The sequence below is a fragment of the Cajanus cajan genome, chromosome 10 (assembly GCF_000230855.2).
Source record: "Cajanus cajan strain Asha chromosome 10, NIPB_CcT2T_4, whole genome shotgun sequence".
Lineage (NCBI taxonomy): Eukaryota > Viridiplantae > Streptophyta > Magnoliopsida > Fabales > Fabaceae > Cajanus > Cajanus cajan.
In genome coordinates, this window is record NC_138526.1 from 52,542,647 (window position 1) to 52,566,286 (window position 23,640).

General features: G+C 31.8%; 3 protein-coding genes across 5 annotated transcripts; 1 reads left to right on the forward strand and 2 right to left on the reverse strand.

Annotated features, from left to right (window-relative positions):
* Positions 1-89: 89 nt before the first annotated feature.
* Positions 90-3,125, forward strand: LOC109812677 (Protein kinase superfamily protein). Its single transcript, XM_020376697.3, has one exon. It carries the CDS (start codon positions 282-284, stop codon positions 2,499-2,501), a length of 2,220 nt encoding a protein of 739 aa, XP_020232286.1. The 5' UTR covers positions 90-281; the 3' UTR covers positions 2,502-3,125.
* A 2,056-nt stretch (positions 3,126-5,181) lies between these two features.
* Positions 5,182-7,796, reverse strand: LOC109812649 (Tetratricopeptide repeat (TPR)-like superfamily protein). The gene is made up of 2 exons (XM_020376654.3): positions 7,217-7,796; positions 5,182-6,842 (listed from the first exon to the last, which is right to left on the reverse strand). The coding sequence occupies exons 1-2, from the start codon at positions 7,732-7,734 to the stop codon at positions 5,837-5,839; spliced, it is 1,524 nt and encodes a 507-aa protein (XP_020232243.1). The 5' UTR covers positions 7,735-7,796; the 3' UTR covers positions 5,182-5,836.
* An 873-nt stretch (positions 7,797-8,669) lies between these two features.
* Positions 8,670-13,344, reverse strand: LOC109812662 (magnesium transporter MRS2-1). Of its 3 annotated transcripts, XM_083065221.1 has the most exons (7): positions 13,081-13,344; positions 11,851-12,460; positions 10,664-10,792; positions 10,229-10,561; positions 10,098-10,145; positions 9,906-9,979; positions 9,153-9,293 (listed from the first exon to the last, which is right to left on the reverse strand). In XM_083065221.1, the coding sequence occupies exons 2-6, from the start codon at positions 12,439-12,441 to the stop codon at positions 9,926-9,928; spliced, it is 1,155 nt and encodes a 384-aa protein (XP_082921347.1). In that variant the 5' UTR covers positions 12,442-12,460; positions 13,081-13,344; the 3' UTR covers positions 9,153-9,293; positions 9,906-9,925. The 3 variants fall into 3 exon arrangements, 2 of the variants coding, with proteins under 2 accessions (XP_020232262.1, XP_082921347.1); XM_020376673.3 differs by lacking the exon at positions 9,906-9,979 and having other exon boundaries at positions 8,670-9,293; positions 13,081-13,343; XR_014430029.1 differs by having other exon boundaries at positions 9,218-9,293; positions 9,906-10,145.
* Positions 13,345-23,640: the final 10,296 nt, after the last annotated feature.

The window sequence follows — 23,640 nt, forward strand, 5'->3', positions numbered from 1 at the left end:
CCCAAGACTTTGCCGCAAAACTTTCTCTTTAGTCAAAAGCACCTTATTGGGTCCCTCCCTTCCCCTTCCCTTTTTCTAATAATGGCTAATCTCATCTCATTTAAAATAATGAGTGCATAGAAACGAATAAACGGTACCATAAATCAAGGAAAACGAGAAAAACAAAAGAGAGTTAAGAATAGTTGAATACAGCTCCACCTCTGATGATTATCTAATCGTAAAGCAATCCACTTTGGATACCCATTGGTAACAACACAAAGAGAAAGAAATGGAAAACCAGCATGCCCATCTCCCTTTTCTTCACTCACCTTTTCCTCATCACCAGTTGTTGCTGTGATCAACATTCATTCATCCACACTACACACACACAAACCATGCCTTCAAGACCCTTCCCTCCAACAAGTCCCACCAAAACCAAGGTCCTCTTCCTAGCACTCACCATTTCAGCTTGTGTTGTGATTTTCTGCTCATTCCTCTACTTCCTCTACCATCTGTGGCATTCTCTTGTTCACAGGGCCAAGACTATCCCCTTTGATGCAAGTGCTCCGTTGAAGCTCCAAAGATTCTCATACAAAGATTTAAAGCAAGCCACCAATGGCTTTGACACTGCAAATGTCATTGGCAAAGGTGGCTCTGGCACTGTGTTCAGGGGAATACTTAAAGATGGCAAGTTGATTGCTATCAAGCGCCTGGACACCTTGTCTTTGCAGTCAGAGAGAGAGTTTCAAAACGAGCTGCAGATTCTTGGAGGGTTAAGGTCACCATTTTTGGTGACCCTTTTGGGTTACTGTGTGGAAAAGAACAAAAGAGTGTTGGTGTATGAATATATGCCCAACAGAAGCTTGCAGGAATCTCTCTTTGGAGAAGGGAGTTTGACTTTGAGTTGGGAGAGCAGGTTTTGCATAATATTGGATGTTGCTAGAGCTTTGGAGTTCTTGCACCTTGGATGTGATCCTCCAGTGATACATGGTGATATCAAGCCAAGCAATGTTCTTCTTGATTCCGAGTGGCGTGGGAAGATCTCTGACTTTGGCTTGTCAAGGATTAAGGTGGAGGGTGAGTTTGGTGTGGACTTGTTTAGCCAGGACCTTGGGAGGAGCCAGGATCTATGGAAAAGCCAAGAGCTTTCAGGTAATTTGACTGCAGAAACTCCTGCTATTGGTACTCCAGTTGAGAGTGTTAGTGAAGTAGATTTTGCTCTAGCTTTGCAAGCCTCTTCTTCATCTAAAAATAGTAGGACCTGCTTTAATGTTAAAGCTTTGAACTTGAATTCTTTGAATTATAATGCCAATATTGCCAGTGAAAGTGAAATTAGGAGCGAAAATGCAAAGGGTAAGGAAATTTCAGCTTTGGAAAGGGATGATTGGAATGGTAAATTTTTTCCTTACGATGATGAGCTTTCTAGCATTGATTATAGTAAGGAGTTAACTGTGAATGCTTCTTCTTTGGTGGATGATGAGAAGGCAAATGGGAAACAATGGGGAAAGGACTGGTGGTGGAAACAGGATGGAAGTGGAGAGTTATGTAGTAAAGACTACGTTATGGAGTGGATAGGGAGTCAGATTTGTCCATCAAACCCTGATTGGGATGATGGTAAGAACAATGTTCACGAGAAAGTAGAGTTGGAAAATTCAAGTCCCAAGGATAAAGACCATGATGCAATTGCCCCCCAACCACAGGTGTTTGGGATAGGATATACTGCAGATAATGGGGTTGAGAAAAAAGTGTCAAGGGGAAAGAAAAATCACAAAAAGAAACACAGGAAGATGCAAGAGTGGTGGAGAGAGGAGCATCTTGCTGAATTAAGCAAGAAGACCAATAAACTGAAAAGTCTTCATACCAAGTGGAAGAAAGGCTTGAAAGTGCCCCATTTTGATTTGGGTAGAAGGTTTTATCTTTGCAGACGTAAGAAGTTTGGAGAGGAGGGTGAGGACGAGTGTGATCAAAATGGGGAGTTTAGCTTCAGAAGAGGCTGGAGGAAGAAAAGTACTCTTTCCATTGGAAGTGACATGTGGAGTGGAGATCTTTTCAGCCGCGAGCTCAGCAGCACAACTAGCATGAGAGGGACACTGTGTTATGTGGCACCAGAATACGGAGGGTGTGGGTTCTTAATGGAGAAAGCTGACATTTATAGTTTTGGGGTTTTGATTCTTGTAATTGTGTCCGGTAGAAGACCATTGCATGTTCTTGCATCACCCATGAAGCTAGAGAAAGCTAACTTAATAAGCTGGTGTAGACACTTGGCTCAAGCTGGTAACATTTTAGAACTTGTGGATGAGAGATTGAAAGAAGATTATAACAAGGACCAAGCAAGTCTGTGTATCAACTTGGCACTCACTTGCTTACAGAAAATTCCAGAGTTGCGGCCTGATATCGGGGATATTGTTAAGATTTTGAAGGGGGAGATGGACCTTCCACCACTTCCATTTGAGTTCTCCCCTTCTCCACCTTCCAAATTATACAGCAAATCAAGGAGGAAACAGAAGGGCACTCCAGAATAGGTTTTATAATGTTGAAGGTTTCTTTATGAGTCATTCGCTCACCATGTTAGATCAGATATGATGAGTGCAGTACGGGGTGGTCACTGAATAGCACACTAGTATTGTTAGATTTATGTTAAATGCATATCAGATAAGTTATTTATGATTTTCTCCACTAAAAGTTGCATAAACATGATTTGATGACCCAATTTCCACTGATTGTTCTCAGTGTGGATATGTTAGAGTACTGTGTTGACTGTCTCCCTTGATGGCTCATGGTTGCGGCTGAACTGTGTATAAGATGGTTAGTGGTTAGCTTAACTCTTCATTGTAATAGATAAGGGCAAAAGAGTATCTGTTAGTTGCAGTTGTTTTTAAGAGAATTTGTTTGGTAGGCTTGCTTTGACTTGATGACAGAAACTCATTCTTACTCGCGCACTCTAGTTTTTCTAAGATGGATTGACCTTGTGTATTTTTTCCATCTTCAGAAAGCATTTACTTTTGTTGTGATTTGGTACATATTAGAAGTAGTTCACCCATCAAACTTCTGATTCTGAATGTTGTCAATGCTTTAAACAATTCATCTTGAATGATGAAAAAACAAGATCTATGAGGCTTAAGTTCAAGCATACTTTCTTTTATTTATTTTTTCATTTTTAATTTGCGATATGAAACTTTATTCCTGACAAGAGGACAAAACAATGGCACCACATCACTTTGAACTTGACAAACATAAAGAAACTATAACAAATAGATTCCTTGTTGCATTGGTTTGAATATAGGAGATCCAACGAAGTAAGCTGGTTTTTGGTTAACAAACAATTCAAACACCTAAATGGTTTGAAATTGGCTGACTTTAATTGTACAGCATATCTGTAATTGATTCGTGGTGTAATAATGGACAACAGAGAAGTCATATTCAAAGACTAAAGTTAGTCACTATTTTTTTTTTATTTTTATGGAAAAGTTAGTCACTATTAAAACAGCATCATTAACACCCCCTTGTTCTATCCCTTAGTAAAAGTATGTGTCATAATGTCGTTGACATAATTTTCTTTTCCATGATTTTGCACGACATACAATCATCTTCCTGTCTTTATTCTGGTCGTTTATTAAAGAGGACAAGCCCATATCAAATGCCACGCAATCCGAAAAATTCGGGTATAAGGACAAACCTAAAATTAACCGAGTCATATACATATAGACTGTTATTATATTATTCTGATGTACTGCATGCTTCAGCTCTGAAAAAGCATATACTAACCCACCAACCAAGCTGTCCAACGTTGCATTGCATGATTTGCATCTCTTTGTCATTTATTATATTTATTGTTGCTTCATAGGTATTACTATTTGGATTACTATTTACAGTAATTCTTTTTGGAAATGATAATGTACAATAAATCTTACAACTAAGAGAGAGAAAAGAAGTAAAAATTTGGCAGATAATAAATGATATAGTGAAGAGAGATTAAAAAAAATGGTGTATAAAATGTTTTGTTTTTTGTAGCAGCAGTTATTTTTTCCTTAAAAAAAATAAAAATAAAAAATAGAGAAACGGACGTGAGGGTTTCAACTTTCAAAGAAATTGAACTTCAAATTTTTAAACCACACTGCAGTTTGTCCGCTTTCAAAGAGATGCTAGTAACTTTGGACATATCCCACTAAAAAGCATAAGAATTTTAATTTTAATTTTTAAAAAGTGAAACTAACAAAATTTACTCAATAATGAAATGTGATAAAAATAAATATATTTCATTTTTTCCTTTATAATAGTCAATTAAGATTGTTTTATACAAATAAAAAAAATTAATAAATTTTCCCATTTTTCATAGAATGATTTTAATCTTTTTTTATTTTTGTCTTAGAATAAATACATATAAATAACCACTAGGGTTAGCTTAATGGTTGGATGAGGAAGAGTTAGGATAGTTAGAAGTATGAAGATCTGAGTTCAATCCTCATTGCAATCATATTTATAATCTTTCATATCTTTAAAAAAAAACATAAATTGTCACATGTAAATTAATTAAAAGTTAAGTAATATATAAAAATATAATTGATAACATAATAATTAATGTTTTGAAATCTAAAAATGACAAGTAAATCGAAAAAAAACAAGTAAAAAAAATGGAAGAAGTATTAAAGACCAATTAGTGTCGTTAGTTTTTCTAATCTATACTAATATATAAGGGGATACCTTTTTTGGTAACCACCTTGGTCTTTATTTTTTTTTTACCGTTATACCCTTTTATTTTAAAAAATTAGAAAAAAAATATTATTTAATCAAATTTAAAAACTTTAAACTAATAAATTTATACTTATATAAAGGGGATACCACTTTTAATAACTACTTTTAGTTTTTATTTTTACATGAACTATGTTATCCTTTGTTTATTTTTTAATAATTATTTTTTTTATGAGTAATTTTTTATTTTTTTTAATACAATAGAGACATGGAGTGCCTTTTTTCTGCTAGTCATCTTAAAAGCAATGCTTATCTGCAATAGGTTGTTTCATATAACATAATAAATTTCAGATTTCGAAGTTAAATATGCCTGGTCCATTTGTCGACTATACTCCGCATGAGACAAGCCTCCCATTATTTTTTGTTTCTTGGGACAGGCAAAATCGCAAAGAAGGAAAGTGGGCAGGGCATCTACAATGCGAACACATTCTTGTTCAGATCTGAACAAAATAATTTCCTTAGAAAATGTTCAATCATCGTTCATTCTTTATGATAAAAAAATGAGTTTAAATTCACATAGAATTTTGACAATAGATAAAGTTAATATTGAATCCATCTCGCAAGGAAGGGAAGAGGGCTAGTCATGTTTTTTTGGCATTGGCATAACGTGCTGTTTTTTATATAGATAAGAGGTTGAAACGGACTGCGACTAGACGAATATTCAAATCAATGGAGAACTCCCAGGAAGACACGATCAACGTATGAGCTTTGATGTTGAATTATGACCGTGACAATCAAAACTAGGGAGTACGAGTTCAGGAGAATGCAGCAGCAACCAAAATCATCAAGCATTTACTTAATGATCAGATGATTATGGGTTGACTAGATACTTTTCCATGTCTTCAGTACATCTGCTCCTGTAATGAAATTCAAAACTTAGGTAGGTTGCCAATGGGCCATAGCCAGGCTGCATCATCTGTCAGGACTACGACAAAGCGAACTTCTCAAGATATCCCACCATATTTAACAATATTAGCACTAAATGCTACATGGTATTTACAATGGTAAAATGTAGAATGGCAAATCTTGGAAGCTTCTGTTTCTCTGCTCCATGTTAGAGGATGTCTTCTTTCTTAACTGGTCTTGATAATTGTTCTACTTCATCTTATCATTTTTCAGAATATTTCACACTTTTAGCCTTTTTAACATTCTGTTTTCCTTTATCACCACCATCAAGTACTTCTTTCTGAATGAGCTTAATAAGCTTTGGATCTGCTGAGCATCCATTTGAAATCATCTCCTCATAAAAATCTCTGGCCTTTATGAACCACCTACACGTTACAAGCCCTTCAACCATTATTCTGTAATGCACACAACTGGGCACCACGTCATATGTCTTCATTTCTGTCCAAATTTTCAATGCATTTACGGGTTGCTTCAACTTCAAGAATTTTCCCAGAATTATGAGAAAGGAATCCTTATTTGGACCCAAACCAGAATCTTTCATCCTACTCAGAAATTCCAGAGTTCCTTGATAATCTGATCCCTCAAAAAATGCATGATAGGTCTCAGCAGTTGGACTAACATTCTCCTCTACCATTGTGTTTAACAATATCCTTGCCTCTGCTAGTTTTCCAGCTTCACAAAGAGGGAGTATCATGGAGTTGAAGGTGGCAGAAACTGGCTGCAAACCTTGTTCTTTCAACTTATCTATAGTCCTGACAGCTTCCTTCAAGCAATTTTCACGAGTTAAAACATATACCAATGAATTGTAAATGTCTATCCCAGGGATCCATCCCCTTTTCTTCATCTGATCATAGAGTCTAAGAGAGTCAAAAAGATTCCCTTCCTTAGAAAAGCAGGAAATCATGTAGCTATAAGAAGTAGCATCTGGGGTCATACAGTATTCCGACATTTCTCTCCAAACTCTTTTGGCTTCATATACATCCTTCGTTATGTTACACCATCCATTAAGAATGATGTTAAAGCTCTCGGTCTCAAGTGGGAAGAGCTTCTTATTTACTAGCATAAACTCTTCAGCCTCTTCCACATTTCCATATTTACAAAGAGCAGTCAAAAGTGCATGGAATGCTTCCTGATCAGGAGTCAATCTGAACTTGTCCAAAAAGTTGAATGTTTGAATAGCCTTGGCACAGTTGTTTGCAGATGCATATCTGATTGAAACAAAATACCAAAAGTGAAAAGGGGTGGAATTTATCTGTTATCAACAGAGTTGACATGACACTAACAAGAATCAATGAAATTTATGATCCACACAAGAAAACAGCCCACATGAATCAGAAGTTTTCAATGGAAGACTGGCAGTAACAATCTAATGTTATGAAAACATCGCAGTAGGCATTCTCGTCAGCCATAAGCAAGCAAAATAATTCATGTCCAACAAAAACTGAAGGAAAACAAGTTAGTTATACATTTCATTTACTATGCATTTCAGAAGTAGAGTTGTTCACGTTGTTTAAAGATGAATTTACAAAAGTAAGGCCATTTAGAGTTATAATTTGGCGTTTGAACATTGAAGCCACCTTACCTATCAATCATAATAAGCATAGCCTGACGCGTGGAGAGAGAGGAGCGATGCATATCTCGAATGATGCACCAAGCAGTCGAAAATTTTCCATGAGTTGCCAAGACCCATATCATCAAGTTGCAAACTTTCACATCATTATGATGACAATTCCATTGAAAGGCAAGCAACGCAGGTTTCCATTGGTCCCTCAACGCCCAAATAGCGGAACATATAAAATCCCTATTTGCTTGGAAACCTGACAAGTGGAGATCCTCTGCTTGCGGTGAGGAATGGGCCATCCTTTTGAGCAATTCAAGGAACTGTGGTAGGGTTGGGTCATCGGAATTGAAGTTGAAAGGCGCATAGTCCTGGCTCTGAGAGTGAGAGTGTAAAGAAACTGTTTGATGCATTGCCTGAGAGGAAAAACTATTACTAATTGCAATTCCGATTACAGGCACAATCAGTTGTGAAGGTTTTGCGATGACATTGAACGCTCTTGAAAGGTAAAAGTGTAACTGAAGAGGACGAGGTACAGCCATTACTTCAACTTTCAAACGTATTGCTTGCTTACTCCACTCGTTTTCTACACTACCATTACCATATAATAGAATAAATAATAGGAAACTTCAACTAGATTGTAAACTCAAATAAACAATAATTTATATTTCTTTAATATTATTTACCTTAATTATAATTTATTATCATTTTTTTTAATTGTAACATGATATATTAATATGTCAATTATCTCTTTTGTTTTTATTTATTTTAAAGGCTTCTAATTCATATAATTTTAAGTTTTAACTACCAATTGATATTAGCGAAATTAGAATGTTTTAATTGGGTGATTAAATACATATAATATTATTAAAAAAAATTATGCAAAAATTATTATTTGAAATAAAATATACTACCACCTTATGAACCAAGAAATCTGAGTCACAAGATTATTATTTGAAATAAAAAATTATACATTATAATAATATCGATTAAATTTTCTTAATATAATTTTTTATATTGTTATTTTACATTGTAAAGTTTTACCTAAAAAATACTAATAATCTATATGAATTGTGAGATTTGTTAGGTTAAATTTAAAAATTAAATAAATTTTGATAAAAGAGTTAAATACTTAGATGCCGCATTTGGAAGAACGTAGCTTCGCCCCTGGAGATGCATAGACCAGCTCAATTTTCTTAGCTCGTAGATGTCCCTTCTAGTTAGAGTTCTAGGGGCAAGGTTGCTGATTATTTATTTTTTTTAATGTCCCTCCTCTTGCTTTTTGGAAGCTAAGAAATGATTGTTTGTTTGTCTACTACCTCTGTTTTATTTATTTGCCTTTACAGGGAAAAGAAAAAACACCTTCATTAAATATACAAAAAAAAATTATTTCCGAGTTTCCACCTATGCATGAAATTAAGGATTCAGAAACCTTTAACAAATAAAAAAGATATAAAAAGTAATTAATACAGTAAGATATCATGTCACCGTATTCAGCTAGCATAAACTAACAAAATTAAAACAATGTTAGTGAGTAGGAGATTTAATTACAAGATTTTCAATCTATAAAGACACTTTTTTTTACTGTGTTTTATTATAAGAACCTAACTAAAAATTTGAAGGAAAAAAACTATAGGAGCTTACATATTAATTTGTCGATTCAAATATTCTAAGTATCAGTTTTGTCTAAAGAGGCATTGTTGAATCTGAATATCATGAGAAATCATCTAAAACTGATACAAAATTGAATTGAAAGAATTGCTCGATATGAGCAGGCTTTCCATTTGAATTTTATGATTGCATTCACGAAACGGTAAACATTGGTAGAACGGACGCAATTGTTTAATCTTCTTCACGGTGGTCTAGCTTACTACAGGGGCATGAGTCTTCTGTACTTGAAGAACCACACAAATGCACAAAATATGAAGACTCCACAAACTCCTGTTATTATCAGGACCCACTGGAAAGCAGAGGGGACATCAAATAATGCAATTTCAAAATTCATCCCAAATATTCCTGCTACCACTCCAAAGATAGCAACCACAAATGTTGCAGTTGTGAGTAAAAGCTCAAACTGGATAAGCTGATTACGCACATTATCCTGTAAAGGAAAAAAAATCAGTCGGCTATAGTTTCAATAATCAATTACATGAATAATAGATTACTATAATCAAGATGAAATTTTGCTTGTTTAAGTTTTCTAAAAACCAATTTTAAAATGTTTAATTTCATTTAGATACAAAAAAAAAAATTATGTAGCAAATCAACTTTAAAGAAAAAAATATTAAGAAATAATTATAAGTTTCAAATTTTCAGCTTAAAAAACAGCTTATTTATCATGAATAAAAGTTGATTACAAATATAAGTTGTTTCAAACAGTTTTTTTGTTTGCGAACAACTTTTTTTCAAAAAACAATTAAAATGAGAGATTATAATCTTTCTCAAACACACTCTCAAAGGGGAGTTTGTTTCAAGGTACATAATTGTAATCTAAAAGTGATACTCAGGGTCAAGCTACATAGTTATATTTTCAGGAATTACATTTCCAAGAATATGATGTTTAAGAATATTATTCCTACGAATATGTTTCGTTGACATTTAGTAATTTCAGGAAAAAAAATATTTAATTGAAAAAATAAAAGTTAAAGAATGAAGTGGAGATAGATATTGTAGAAAGTAACTTTAATTTCTATGAGAATGTAAAGATACCCACTTTCACTATGAAATATGTAGTCATTGTCCGATACACCTATTATCTTGAAGCAACAAAATTTGAAATGCCCCTACCTCTCTCCCCATTGAGTTATGTGAACATGTGCAGTTGCATGTATGATCAGACATAAGAAACATGACCAGAATAGGATAAATAAAATTGACATGAACACTGGGTTAAAGAAAAACAAACCAGTTGAATGTTGATGAAATCTTCTGTGTCATCAATGTACTCTTTCAACTGAAACAAAAATCAGGAAACGGTGGTTGATAAACTGTTACGAAGCCAGAAATAAGAGGGCAAGTGTAGATAACAGTGTTTACCGATGTCAACTTGTTTAGAGTGCTGTCAATGACCACGAAATATGCTTCCAGCAACATCTCAAGCTCCTCTATATTTTCCGTAGTACTTTCAGAACTCCTTGTGCTCTCATGTCGACTCCTAGCAATGCTGAAGCTCTTTTCAAGCTTCCGAGAATCAGGTGGTGATGAAACAGGAGAGACTGGAGCAGAAATGGATGCACCATCAATTGATTTATATCCAACCATAGACTGATCTCCATAAAATGACAACTCCATCCGCCTTTTCTTCTCAGTAAGATACATCTCGGCCATATCACCATCATCATCCATAAGCTGCTCTATTTCATCTCTAACCTGAATATATGCATTCACAAAGAAAATAATAATAAAACTCAGAAAATATGGTAATTGTCACTTGCAATCATAAAGAAAGAAGAAAATATAAATGAGTATCACCTTTTGAACCCTCCTGGTCAGGGCCACAAGTCTGCTTTTCAACCGACGAACACGTTCCAAATTTAGAGTACTGATCTTTGATGTCAATTCGTCCAACAACGGATAAGCCTCAATTTCTAACTCTGCTGCCTTTTGCAAATGGACAGAGCAGAACTGAGAATATTACTAATTAATTTATCAAAATCAAATGAACAAGAATACCAAAGAAGAGAATACGCAAACATGGGGATCAGAATTCTGCTTGGATATAATATGATAGAATTTTGAATTTTGTACATTATCATGCTCATAGGACTTCTCATGCCAGCATATGATATTTTTTTTTTCTATATCAATGAAGACCATATGGAGGTTAAACTGCTGCTTTCAATGACTTTCCATCATACCACTCAGCAGTTATATAGCCTGTATGGTTGACCTCTCTGGCATAAAGTTGACTTGGTTAACTAATATGTAAATCTCCATATTTTCTACTGTCAATTACTGTTTCCCACTCTTCACCACAATCAACCTAACATGTAGAAACTCCACAAAAGATGCACTGATTCATATTTAATTCCTATCTTCTTTCTCTCTCCTTATGTCTCACTTGTAACCTAGACAACTTTACTACCAACAAAACACATAAGCTACAAGATACATCAAATTGAAATCATCCTATTATTGCACACAGTCAAGTGAACCTCCATAGCTTTCTCTACAATAGGATGAAGACAAATGTGTTTACACTCGAGGTCACTTAAAGGATTAACTGCACCAGAGGGGGCAAACTTGCAATAATACCAAACCTTTTAGTGCCAACAGGAAAACAAGTGTGCTATTCATCCAATACAGGATGCAGATGTACATAGGCTTTATCTAAAAAATTGCAACAGAAGATTCTAAAGACTTAGCATCCTGTTACCACAAAAGGGCATTTTGGCCTTAATCAGTAGACAGTAGGTACGCATCAAAACAACAATTACCAACAAGTTCACTTAACCTTAATATGATCATACTTCCTCCAATGCCATGCGTTAATATTTTCAGAAACTCAATGATATTATGTAAAATATTTTATAGAAATAAAAGACCACCGATCATAGCAACCACTTCTCTCCTCTATAAATAAATGATTACAGAAAGAAATGAAGAACAATTTAAATTAAAAAATAAATAAGTTAGCCTCAGTATGTACTTCTACAAACCTGGGAATCAAGAAATGTGCATGCCGCCTCCAGGGCAACTTCAAGAGCCCTGAACTCAAAAGGTAAATAATCAGGGGAAGAGTTGCTAAATACATTTTCAAAACCCCTACTTCCTCTCCTTCGGTTCATGTCAGAACTGTCTGATTGCCAAACCTCCCCTACCCCAGTTGTTGTCAACCGTCGTTGTAGCTCCATTACATAGTGCAATACATAACTATCAAGGGAATTCAACAGAAGAACCTCATCTGCTGTAATGATACACCGTATCTGCTCAAGATTCACAACAATAGCTTTTTCCCTACCAAGGATTGTTGATGGGTAGACAAACAGAGGATCAAGTAGGCGAAGATCACGTGCAGGTAGATCACAGCGCCGCATCATGGTAAACTTGTCAACCTCAATGGCCTGCGAGTTTCCAGTTGTGTCAACACGAATCCATGATCGGAGACCTTGACCTCGCTTCTTTAGCCCCAGAACATCCACCCCTTGGAATGCTTGCCTTCCAGAAGCAGATGGTCGATTGGCAGCCTCTCTTACATTAAGAGCAGATGCAGGTTTTGGTGGGAGTAGCCGCTCTTTAAGATCCGCCATTATGAAGGTACACTAATAGCTGAAAACGTATATGTGGTACAATCATTAGCCCCCTATTGATTCCAACAGCATTATACAAACATAATATCATGCATATGACAGTATAGATCAATCTAGAGTCTAGACACATATCAATCTCTCAACATAATTGTGGCCCCGACAGATGAAGCATGCATCTATTATGAATCTCCCATTATATACTCAGTGAGTCAGTGGCATCACGGTCTGAAGAATGATAAAAGCCTCAGCAAAGTACGAAGATAGTGGGAGGACGAGAACCATGTCCTTAATTATTGATCCCTCTCACAAGTTTGCTTTGGCCACATGATCATAACTGCACAACGGTTATATGCATCTTAAAATGATGCAACCAATTATGTTATTAAGGATAGAAATACTACATACTAGACTACGATTATCAACTTCAACGAGTCCAAGTACCCGACCTGATACTGAAGACCAAAATATCATACAAATTAGAGACCCAAAAAAAACATTTATGACAATATGTTTCATCCCCCACACACCAATATATCATGTAAATAAAATCACGAATTTTATATAAGACGACAAAATCTCCAGGCAGGAAAACGTAAGGGTATAATAAAAATATTGACAGAGTTGTATAGAGATTCATACCCCCAACAGAAATCTGATAATATCTGGGATTTGCAACAAATCCGATAAGTGTGTCTTAAATTGAGCGATAAACACAAGACAAAACCGCCGAAAAAGAGGAAGGGGAAAAAGATTGAAACCCTTGAATTAGAGTGTGTGATTGATTCACGGCCAAGTCCGTACTGCTTCTCCGTGTGGGTGTGGACTGTGGACTGTGGAGTTCATCACACTGCGCTGAAAATAATAATAAATAAAAAAAAGGCGAACAAACAGAGAGAACTGTGGTAAGTTCTCTTCTCTGTAGTTTTAAGTTTTTCACACAAATAAATATATCATTTTTTTAAATGCAAAATTATTAATTATAATTAGGGATGACAATGGGTATAAATTCTTCACCGTCCCGTTATATGAAAATTAATCACCTTTTTATAAATTTTTTAAGAAATTAAAAAAATTATATTATAAATAATTTTAAGTTTATATTTAATGTCATTAAAATATTAAAAATAAAAATTTAATGTTAATTTTAAACTTGTATTTAATATTAATTTTATTAAAATAATAATAAAAATGTAAGATAATCAATAACTTAAAATACATTAATCTTACTAGTAAACGAAAGTCTCATATCACAAAAATGAGAGAGTGTAATTTTAGGTTATGTGATACAAAGATAATTAAGATATTTAAAAAATATTATTAAATAGATATTCACAAATATGAATATCATCGTATCTGCCCCCGTCCCGTTTATAAACGGATAAAAAATTATTTGTTCTTATTATCCATGTGTACCCAATTAACTTATCTATTTATTATCCTAACAGATTTTAGCCACACATACTCGTAAATATGGATATTTTTGTCATCCCTAATTATAATAATAAAATATAATAATTTTAATTATAATAATAAAATAGTCATAAAAAGTAGGATCAATCATCAAACAAAGTAATAATTTATAGAGAGCCTAAGTAATAAATTCTTCTTGTCGAATATTTAACTGTATACACCATCTGTCACAACGTGAACATGTGTTAAATGTGAATGTCACGGACTCACGGGGCTCTCGCACCTTAAGAACGTACTGACTCATTATTCACCAAGAAAAACTTTATAAAGGAATCATTTTTTACTATAATTTAATACACTTGCATTTATTTATTTATCCACGGTATTTAATAGTATTGCATTACTAAATGCGATTGATTATATTAATATAATTTAATTTTAATATATTGTTAATAATAATTAAATTTTTCACTTCCATCTTAATATCAAATAATTTTTTTATGAACATGAATATCAACTATAACACCCTATATCTTAACATTAATACACAATAAATGTAAACTATAATTTTCTGAGTAAATAAAATCTTTCATAGTTAATAACATCTTTCATGGATAAACAAGTGTCTCACATTCACAACTCATAAATCATAATTTCAATGTAGAAATTACAAGAGAAAAGAAACTAAGATTTTCAAAACAGTTTAATGAAACACAACATCCTAGGCTAGTCCTAACTACACCTTGATGTCACATGTCTTATCAGAGCACGCCCAATTGAAGTATAAATTTTGTCACAAACATCTTCATATTGATGGTCACCTACAACACAATAAAAAACATACATAGAGCAAATAGGGGAGTGAGAAACATCTCATTCAGGTTAAGGTAAAGAAATAACGGTTAGACAACACACATAAATCATAACAAACACAGACATAACTACACATAATTAGGTGCAAATTCAAATTATACAAACAATAGAAACACATACACAGTCATTCATCATACAATGATGTCATGGACTCAACTCATAAATACATGTATGTGGGGTCAGTCACATATCACATATCACTGGTGTACTCCCTAAACAACACACCTAAGGTAGTCTAGGAGTACATGTAGGTAACTACTCATACACTCTCAACTAGAAGGATGTACTGCTAGGGTCTGGTCGGGATAGTGAACCTGCACAAGTTACGTCTTGTGCTCACAAACAGGCAGAATCGAGACATTCAAACCGCACTATCCCCTAGGACTCCCTCAAGCTGTTACACAACGAGGGTCTTCCCTAACGGTGTACTCCATATCGTCTCCTTCGCTTACCTAGTTGAACAGAAGATGAAGCACGGGCAAAATCTGGTTCGTCTCCTTCGCTTGGTTCTCCTTAGTATTCAGAGCGTAGAAAGAAAATAAATAGGGCGAAGTTAGGAGAATGAAGCCTAAGGTAACTTCTCATAACTCCCTTCTTATAATAATAATAATAATAATAATAATAATAATAATAATAATAATAATAATAATAATAATAATAATAATAATAATAATTAGGGGTGGGTATGCGGACCGGTTCGGCTCGTTTAAGGCCCGGTCCGCGAAGTCCGCATTTTTAACGGGCCGGATAAATCTGATCCGCGAAATAAATAGACTTAAATCTTCAAGTCCGTATCCGGCCCGTGATGCCCGCGGATAAACGGATAAGTCCGCGGGCCCAATTAAATCTAAATTGTTTAAATGAATATTGACTCAGATTTTAATTTTTTTTCCTTTATTTAACCTATGAAAATATGAGAGAAAAAAACATATAAAATGATATAAATATACTTCTAATAATAACATCAAACATTGTAAATAATAAATCAAAGTCTTAAATAACAAAGTTTACACATTCTAAATTTCTAATAGAAATATTTAAGTCTCAATGCCTTTAAAATTTAAAGTCCAAGCATATCAACTATTAACCAAATATTAAAGTCTTACTACCTTAAAACTTTAAAAGTCTTAATACACAACCAAACAAATATAAAACATTTCTAAGTCCAAGTACATCAAAGTCTAAATACCTTAAAACATCAAAGTCTTAATTAATATCTTAAAAATAAACATAAAATATTTGTAAGTCCAATTACATCTATCAAATATAATCAAGCATCTTCAATAATAAAATTTGAGTCCACATTTAAACGAGTAATCCGCGGGCTCGCGGATTAAATCCGTAAAATCCACGAACTAGACGGACCGGACATAAAAAGTCCGTATGATTATACGGATTAAAAAAATGGGCCCGTTATCCGTGAAGTCCGCGGACTTACGGACCGGTCCGCGGACTCAAGTCCATATACCCACCCCTAATAATAATAAACACACTTTCTTCCTTTTATAAGATAACTTAAACATAATTATTAATAATAAAATACAATATTTAATAATTAACAAATATATAATATATAAAATATATTTATTTCTTCCAACACAATTATAATTAAAATAAAATATATAAATAATTACAATAAAACATATAATTTTGTCTAAATACTTATTATAATAAAATATCATAAGAATACATAGTTCTCTAATAAATATTATACAAAATAATTTTTATAAATATTTATTATTTAATTAAAGTACTCATAATTATTAAAAACTTTTAAAATATTCTTCAAAACTCATTTAATTAATTAAAAAAAATTATGAAAAAATAATAATTTCAATAAATATAAAAATGAATAATAATTAAACTATTATATTAAAAAAAAATTGGGATGTTACATCAACTATTCTCAAGATCCTGAAATAATTGAAATAAAATTTATCTTTTCTAAAGAATTTGAGACCAATTCCTTTCAAAATATAAAAATTACCTAAGCAAGATTTATTTCTTTTAAAGAAACTTTAGTTATTTATCATCTGTCATAAATATTTTTTCCTAGTTCATAAACATGAATGACTAATTATCTTAAACTAATAATCAATAATATGTGTTCATTAAGACATTTTATTTTTTACTAAATAATAGTTTAATATTAAAAAAAATGCACTGAACGTTATTGGTATAAATAATTAAATATATAATCAAGTTTGTAAAATAAAATTCTAACAATACATTAAACAAAAATATAAAGAAGTTTTTACAGTATCAATTTATTAAAAATAAGTGTTTAAAAATTAAGTTAATGAATTAAAAAAAAATAAGAAAAATATTAAAATAATAAAAATGATTGTAGATAATATATTAAAAGTTAAAATAAATTATAAGTGAAACAATGTACATTTTTATTAAGTGTTGTTGGTTTTGTTAAAATTTGTGTTATGTTGATTTAATGTTAAGTTGTTCAAAAACTCTATGTGAGACCCTTTTTTTTTCTTTTCCTTTTCTTCCAGAACACTTGACTCTCTACTCACTCACTTCTCACTTGCACTTCTCTGTGGCTGATTTTGTGCTCTCTTGTTGGTGCTCCATTTGAAATTAAGGTGCTGATTGAAGGTTTGATTTCTGGTTGAAAACGTGTGGAGCCTCTTCCTTCATCTTCTTCTCCAACTCTCTTCTTCTCCGTTTTTCGTCTTCCGTTTCCCGGAGCTCGGAATCTTTGTCCGAGGTAAGGGAAGTTATATTTCTTGATGCATGTTTGATTGGGATGAGTCAAGGAACTCATTTGGTGGCTCATGATAGTTGATTTCTGGTTGAGAATGCTGAAATGGAGTTTTTGGGGTTGTTGGGGTTATGAGAGAAAATTTGGGGATTTTCTTATTTTGTTGTTGCATGTGTAAAAAGGTAGTATTTTTGGACTCTTGGATGAAAATATGGTAATTTGGACCGATTGCATGTGGAATTTTCTGAGTATTGTGCAGATTTTTGAAGAGTTTTCGAAAAGTATGAGGTTTGCTGCTGAACTCGCGCTGGGCGTAGTTCTTCGTGCCGGGCGCGTGGCCACCTAAGGGCAGCATTTAGGCAAGCCGCTGGGCGCAAAGATGTGTGCGCCGGGCGTGCTTGGAGATGTTATCCTCTGGATGGCCCACGCCGGGCGAGGGTTGAATCGCGCTGGGCGCGATGTCGGTTGTGACTTGTTTTTGGGCTTCTGGCATGGCGCTGAGCGCGATCTTGGTCGCGTTGGGCGCGGGGACTCCTTGGGAGTCTCTGCCATGGGGGGCGCCGGGCGCAATTTAATTTGCGATGGGCGCGAGACCTTGGTAGGTCTCTGCCTTCCCCGCGCTGGGCGTGGGTCTGGGCACGCTAGGAGCGTGAGACTCCATGGAGTCTTTGCCCGCAATTGGTATTGCGCCAGGCACGAGTGAGCCTTGGGCTCTCTGGCTGGGTCCCACCAGGCACGAGCATGCTTGCGCTGGGCGCGCTGGCCCCTAGTGCTCTTTGGTTGCACTACGCTGGGCGCAACCACGAGTGCGCCGGGCGCGGAGATGTGTTTTCACAAATTGGTGTTAGAGATTGTTTATGTTGAGTTTAAGTCGAAGTTGTTGATTATAATGTGGTGACTTGTAGTTAACGCTGCTTGATATGTTGAGTTGTACCAATTGTATATTGTTGTAAGTTGATTTGTTGAGTTGTATCAGTTGTATATTGTTGTAAGTTGATATGTTGAGCTGTAAAGTTGCGTTGTGCTGTATGTTGATATGAGTTGTTGTAGGCCATAAGGGCTGAGTTGTTGTAGGCCTTAAGGGCTGAGTTGTTGTAGGCCATAAGGGCTGAGTTGTTGAAGGCCATAAAGGCTGAGTTGTTGTAGGGGATCTCCGAGTTGATATGCGTGACGACGCATTATATGCAAATTGCTGGTTTGTTCTATAATCGATGAGTTTTAGACTGACGATGTGTTGATAGTTGTAGTTGTTCTCTTACTTAAATCTTGCTATATGTTGATCCTTTTTATACTAGCTTACCCTTTTGTTGTTCCATGTAGTTGAACTTCTATGATCGTACTATGTACGGGAGCAGAGCAGGGATAGGTGTGTGGCTTGTGGTGAGTCTGCAGCTGGCAGGCGGAGCTGATCTTAGTTGATGATGTGTTGTTTCAGCTACTTGGGGTAGCAACTGATGATGTATTTGGCTTTGTTTGGTTATTTTTGCACACTCTAACTCTAGTCGGATTGGGACTTTGTATATATTTATATTCTAGATCCTATATTTATATACTCGTTCTTTCTGCCTGGTGTTTCCGGTGTGTGGTGTGTGTAGTGGCTAGCTGGGTCGTTACACTCTAAAGTTATGAAATTCTTTAAAAGTTTTTAGTTGTTTATGAATATTTTTTTGGCAGAGGTCAAGTTTGACCTATAGGAAAAGATATATGAGATTTGACTTCTTTTTAGACTAAAGTCTCGTAAGTTCATTTTTCATAGAACTTTAAAGAGATAGTAGTAAGAGGAGCTTTAAAATTCTAAAAATTTTCCTCTTTTTCTTTTCAGCTTCCAAAGAATTATAGAAGTTTGTGGTTGAACACCAAAGTAATGATATAAAGCCTCTAGCTGAAGTTCAGAGTGGTGTATAGCCTTTCCAATATGCACTTGAAGTTTCTTGCATTTTTCTTCCTCTTACTCTTTTTTCAAAGTGATTTGAAGAGGTAAGTGAAGTTAGATTTCAAATTTTTGTTGAATTGTAAAGCTGCATGATGCTTGATTATACTCATTTTGCGATTGTGTTGGTTAATTTTGTATTATAGAATGTTGCGATTGGGGGTTTTGGTGTTTTCTTAAATGTGTTGAGAGAATTTGATGATAGGAAATGATTTGTGAATGCATGTTGTTATTCTGAGTTGATTTAAGTTGTTGATGATGTATATGAAGGATATCATGTGTTGCATGTTGGAAATTTTATAATTTTCAAGTGATTTAAGTCAAATTTACGAGTCTGCAAGTGTATAACTCATCGTCACACCAAGTGTATCTTCGTGATGTTAAAGGTTGATTCAACCAAGGATACTTTATCTTGCTCATGATGGGTACATAATTGATAACACGAGGCATGAGGAGAGAAAATAAAATAAGTATATTTTTTATGTGTTTGACTAAACTTTTTTTTAATAAGTAATTATATATTTATAAAAAAAATAATTTCTATCTGTTTTAAAAAAATAAAAAACATTTGCTTAGATTTTTTTTTATTTTTTTTTAAGTTTGAGTGAACGGACTCATTAAGATATAAAAATGACAAAAAAAATTATAAAAACAAAATTAGATAAAATTACATTGATATAAATTTAAAATTTATATAAATCTCATATAATGTATTGACATAAAAGTTTGAATTTATAATCTTGTGTATACTATTCTCAACTCTCACCATCAAATATTTATTATATATACTTAAAATTTATAATAAATTATATATAAAAAATTATTATATTTGAATATATAAATTATATTTAATATTTGTATAAATATATTTCTACATATATTTTTTTAATTTATATTTATAATAAAAAATTATATTGAAACACGATTATTTTAAATTATTGATAATTTTTTAAAATATTAAAATTTGATTCATAAAATAAACATGATAAATAAGAGTTTGATTAGATAAATAGTTAAAAAAATTAAAAACTTTCTTGAAATAGATAAAAAAATTCTATATAAAAAAAAGTCTATTTGACTCAAAGGATGGGAGAGGTGAAATTTTAATAGAGGGAAGGAGGGGGATTAGAAATTCTATTTTGTTGAGAAGAGGAAAAATTAAGGATTTTAATGGAGTGAAAAAGTGATAATTTTTATTTTTATTTTTGATTCACGAAGATAAAGGGATTTTAAAAATAATTTTACCTTGTATTCTTGTAATTCTAAATTTTAAAAAGCAAATAAGAATAATTTAAATCAAACAATAAAATTTAATAAAAACCTCTCCTCTTCTCCTTCTTCCCCTCCAACCAAGCATTGTATAAATGATAAGTAGATGAATGAATGAAATACTATCATATATCATATTTATTTGTATTAAATTTAATATGATGTAATGTATATATTAATTATGTGTGTTAAAGATATTTTATATTATTTTAGAAAAAATATATATTAATTTTTAAACATATTTAAACATTGATAAGATTTATTTGAATAAGCTTCTTCTTAAGATCCTATCTATTAGTTCATAATTTTTTTAATTTATATGTAAATTAATTTTAATTTATAAAAAAACTAATTTCAATTTTTCTTCATATTATTTTCTCATAAGTGGTTATGAAGAAATTTATTTAAACAAATCTCAAGTGTGGCTATTTTTTCTTGTTTTGTAACATAAATTTAAATAAGACATAAATTTAAATTTTTATTTGACTTATTTAAAACATAAAACTTGTTTCATTATATTCACTTATATGGAAATTATGAAATTCAATTGATTCAAAGTTAAAAAAATTATAAACATAATATAAATCACATAAAAAAAAATATATCACATAAATAATTATAAAATAATGTGAAATTATCTATTTTTTTATAATGTTTTTTGGTTGTTCTTTGGACTCATTTTCACCATGTATAAGACTCATTTTCATTCAAACATCAATTGTTATCAATAACTTTCTTATAAGTAAATATAATAAAATATTTTTTAGGTTTTAAATCAGTAAAAAAATAACTCAAAATTATATCTCAAAATTAAAAATAATAGTTATTTCAAAATATTTAAATCAACTCAAATTAAAAAGATAAAGGAATAAAATACACATTTTTAAAATAAAATACCAGATTAAATCTTAAAAATAAAATAAAGAACTAAAACTACGATATACCTTATAAAATAATTATTTATCTTTTATAATATCAAAATACTGGTATGAAAATAATTTCAAATATATTGAATTCGAAACATTGAAATTTAATCTGATTTGCAAAATAAATATCTTGTTTGATTTTGAAATTTATAGATTTTTTTAATCTTACATATTCTATTGGATGTATATTATTTACTAAAAACTAATCTTAAGTATAATTTTAGAATTTATTTGAATAACTTTTAATATAAAATATTTACATTATTAGCTAATTAGATATTTTTAATTTAAATTTTATAATGATTGATATAAAAAATTTAGATTTAATTATATTTTGGACCGTTTAAGTATTATAATTATGTATTTTAATTAAATTGAATAATTTTAGCACCTCAAATATTATAATTATGTAATTTTGATCTCTAATTTTTAGTTAAATAATTTTACTTTCTCAAATATTACAATTGTATGATTTTAGTACCTCATTAAAAATTTAATAATTTTTGAATTATATGATATAATATCTTTAAATTATATAATATAATATTTTAAAATTATATAATTTTTGACTTATTTAAATTACATATATTATAATATTTATTTATGTATAAAATAATATATTTATTATTATTAAATAAATAAAAATTATATATATTATTAGTATTTTAATATTATTGATAAATTAATGTTAATAATATTATTAATATATTTATAGATAAATTAATAATTTCATAAATATAAATTAATGTACAGTAGTATACTTTTACAAAATATATTAGATAAAAGTAAATATATTTTATTAGAATAAAGTTAATTAGAAGTATCACTTGATAATAGTGTATTAATAAAAATTATTAAATTTTTAATGAGAAAAACTAAAATTATATAATTATAATGAATTAAAATTGATTTATAAAAAACTCATGAACTAAAATCTTGTAATACTAAAAAAATTAAAATTATTTAATTAAATTTGAGAGACCAAGTTGTATAATTATAAATAAAAAAAAATACATTTAAGTTAAAATTTTCCGTGCTTTGCCAGAATCACCATGGCCTTGAGGTGCAACACTTGAACTTAAAGTTTTGGATCTGTTAGTGGTGCTTTTAGAATAGAAGATTGAGAAGTGCGAAATAACAAAATAGTGTATCACATTGCGTATTATTCAGAACAAGAATAACCTCTTCAAATAAATGCAATTTGCACTTCTGCAAATATTGAAAGAAATTGTAAAATTATTTATCTATCTTATTGCAAAGTTTTTTTTTTACATCGATTATTTGTTAAATCAATATGAAATAAAAATTACATCAGTTATATTAATAACTAATCAATTATCCTGAAATCAAGAATACGATTTATAATTTTATTAAAAATCTTTAAAGAAGTTAGTTATTAGTTTTAATCATGTATAAAATTGTATTTTTTTGTAATCTAAACTTTTACTTTAAAAACAATATTAATAACTAATGTAATGAAGTAATTTTGCATTAATTATTTAATAATTATTGCAGAAAATTTTAAAAATTATATTTATATCACCATTTTTTTTACGTTGATTATTAACTAATGATGTTAACTCGACGTAAACTTTCTTTTTTGTTAGTAGTGTTCCGTTGCAACAGAGGCTTTGTTGTTACTATCTAAACTAGAAGCATGATTGAAAAAGTTTAATTACGAATATATATATTAGTAAAAAGAAGATTAAACTATATCAATTTTAAAACAAAATTATTCCGGTGTTGGAGACCGCCGCCGAAGAATCCTTAGCAATACCGTGCTAAAAGAACTTAACAGTAGTCTTAATCTAGAACATTTGATGAGAGTAACCTGTCTTTTTAGACCTAATCATTGTTATATATAATGATGTAGCATTACAGACATGAATCCCACATTTCTCTTTATGATCCCATAAATAATGCCTTATTATAAACTCGTAACTCTCGGTGTTTATAACTGTTATCTTGCTCATCCCACGGATCGTGAGATCTTATTGATTATTTGAGCGAGCAAGCAAATCTTCCCATATCTAGGTCTATATAATTTCAGGCCTTGCAATACACAACATTTCTCA

Bases quoted from the DNA above. Each gene is read 5' to 3' on its own strand.
- LOC109812677 (XM_020376697.3), top strand. From the start codon at position 282: ATGCCCATCTCCCTTTTCTTCACTCACCTTTTCCTCATCACCAGTTGT.
- LOC109812649 (XM_020376654.3), bottom strand. From the start codon at position 7,734: ATGGCTGTACCTCGTCCTCTTCAGTTACACTTTTACCTTTCAAGAGCG. The intron at 6,843-7,216 runs GTAAGGTGGCTT...TGTTTCAATCAG, and splicing joins ATGCTTATTATGATTGATAG to ATATGCATCTGCAAACAACT.
- LOC109812662 (XM_020376673.3), bottom strand. From the start codon at position 12,441: ATGGCGGATCTTAAAGAGCGGCTACTCCCACCAAAACCTGCATCTGCT. The intron at 10,562-10,663 runs GTGATACTCATT...GCATATATTCAG, and splicing joins TGACCAGGAGGGTTCAAAAG to GTTAGAGATGAAATAGAGCA. The intron at 9,294-10,097 runs GTTTGTTTTTCT...TTTCCTTTACAG, and splicing joins ATTTCATCAACATTCAACTG to GATAATGTGCGTAATCAGCT.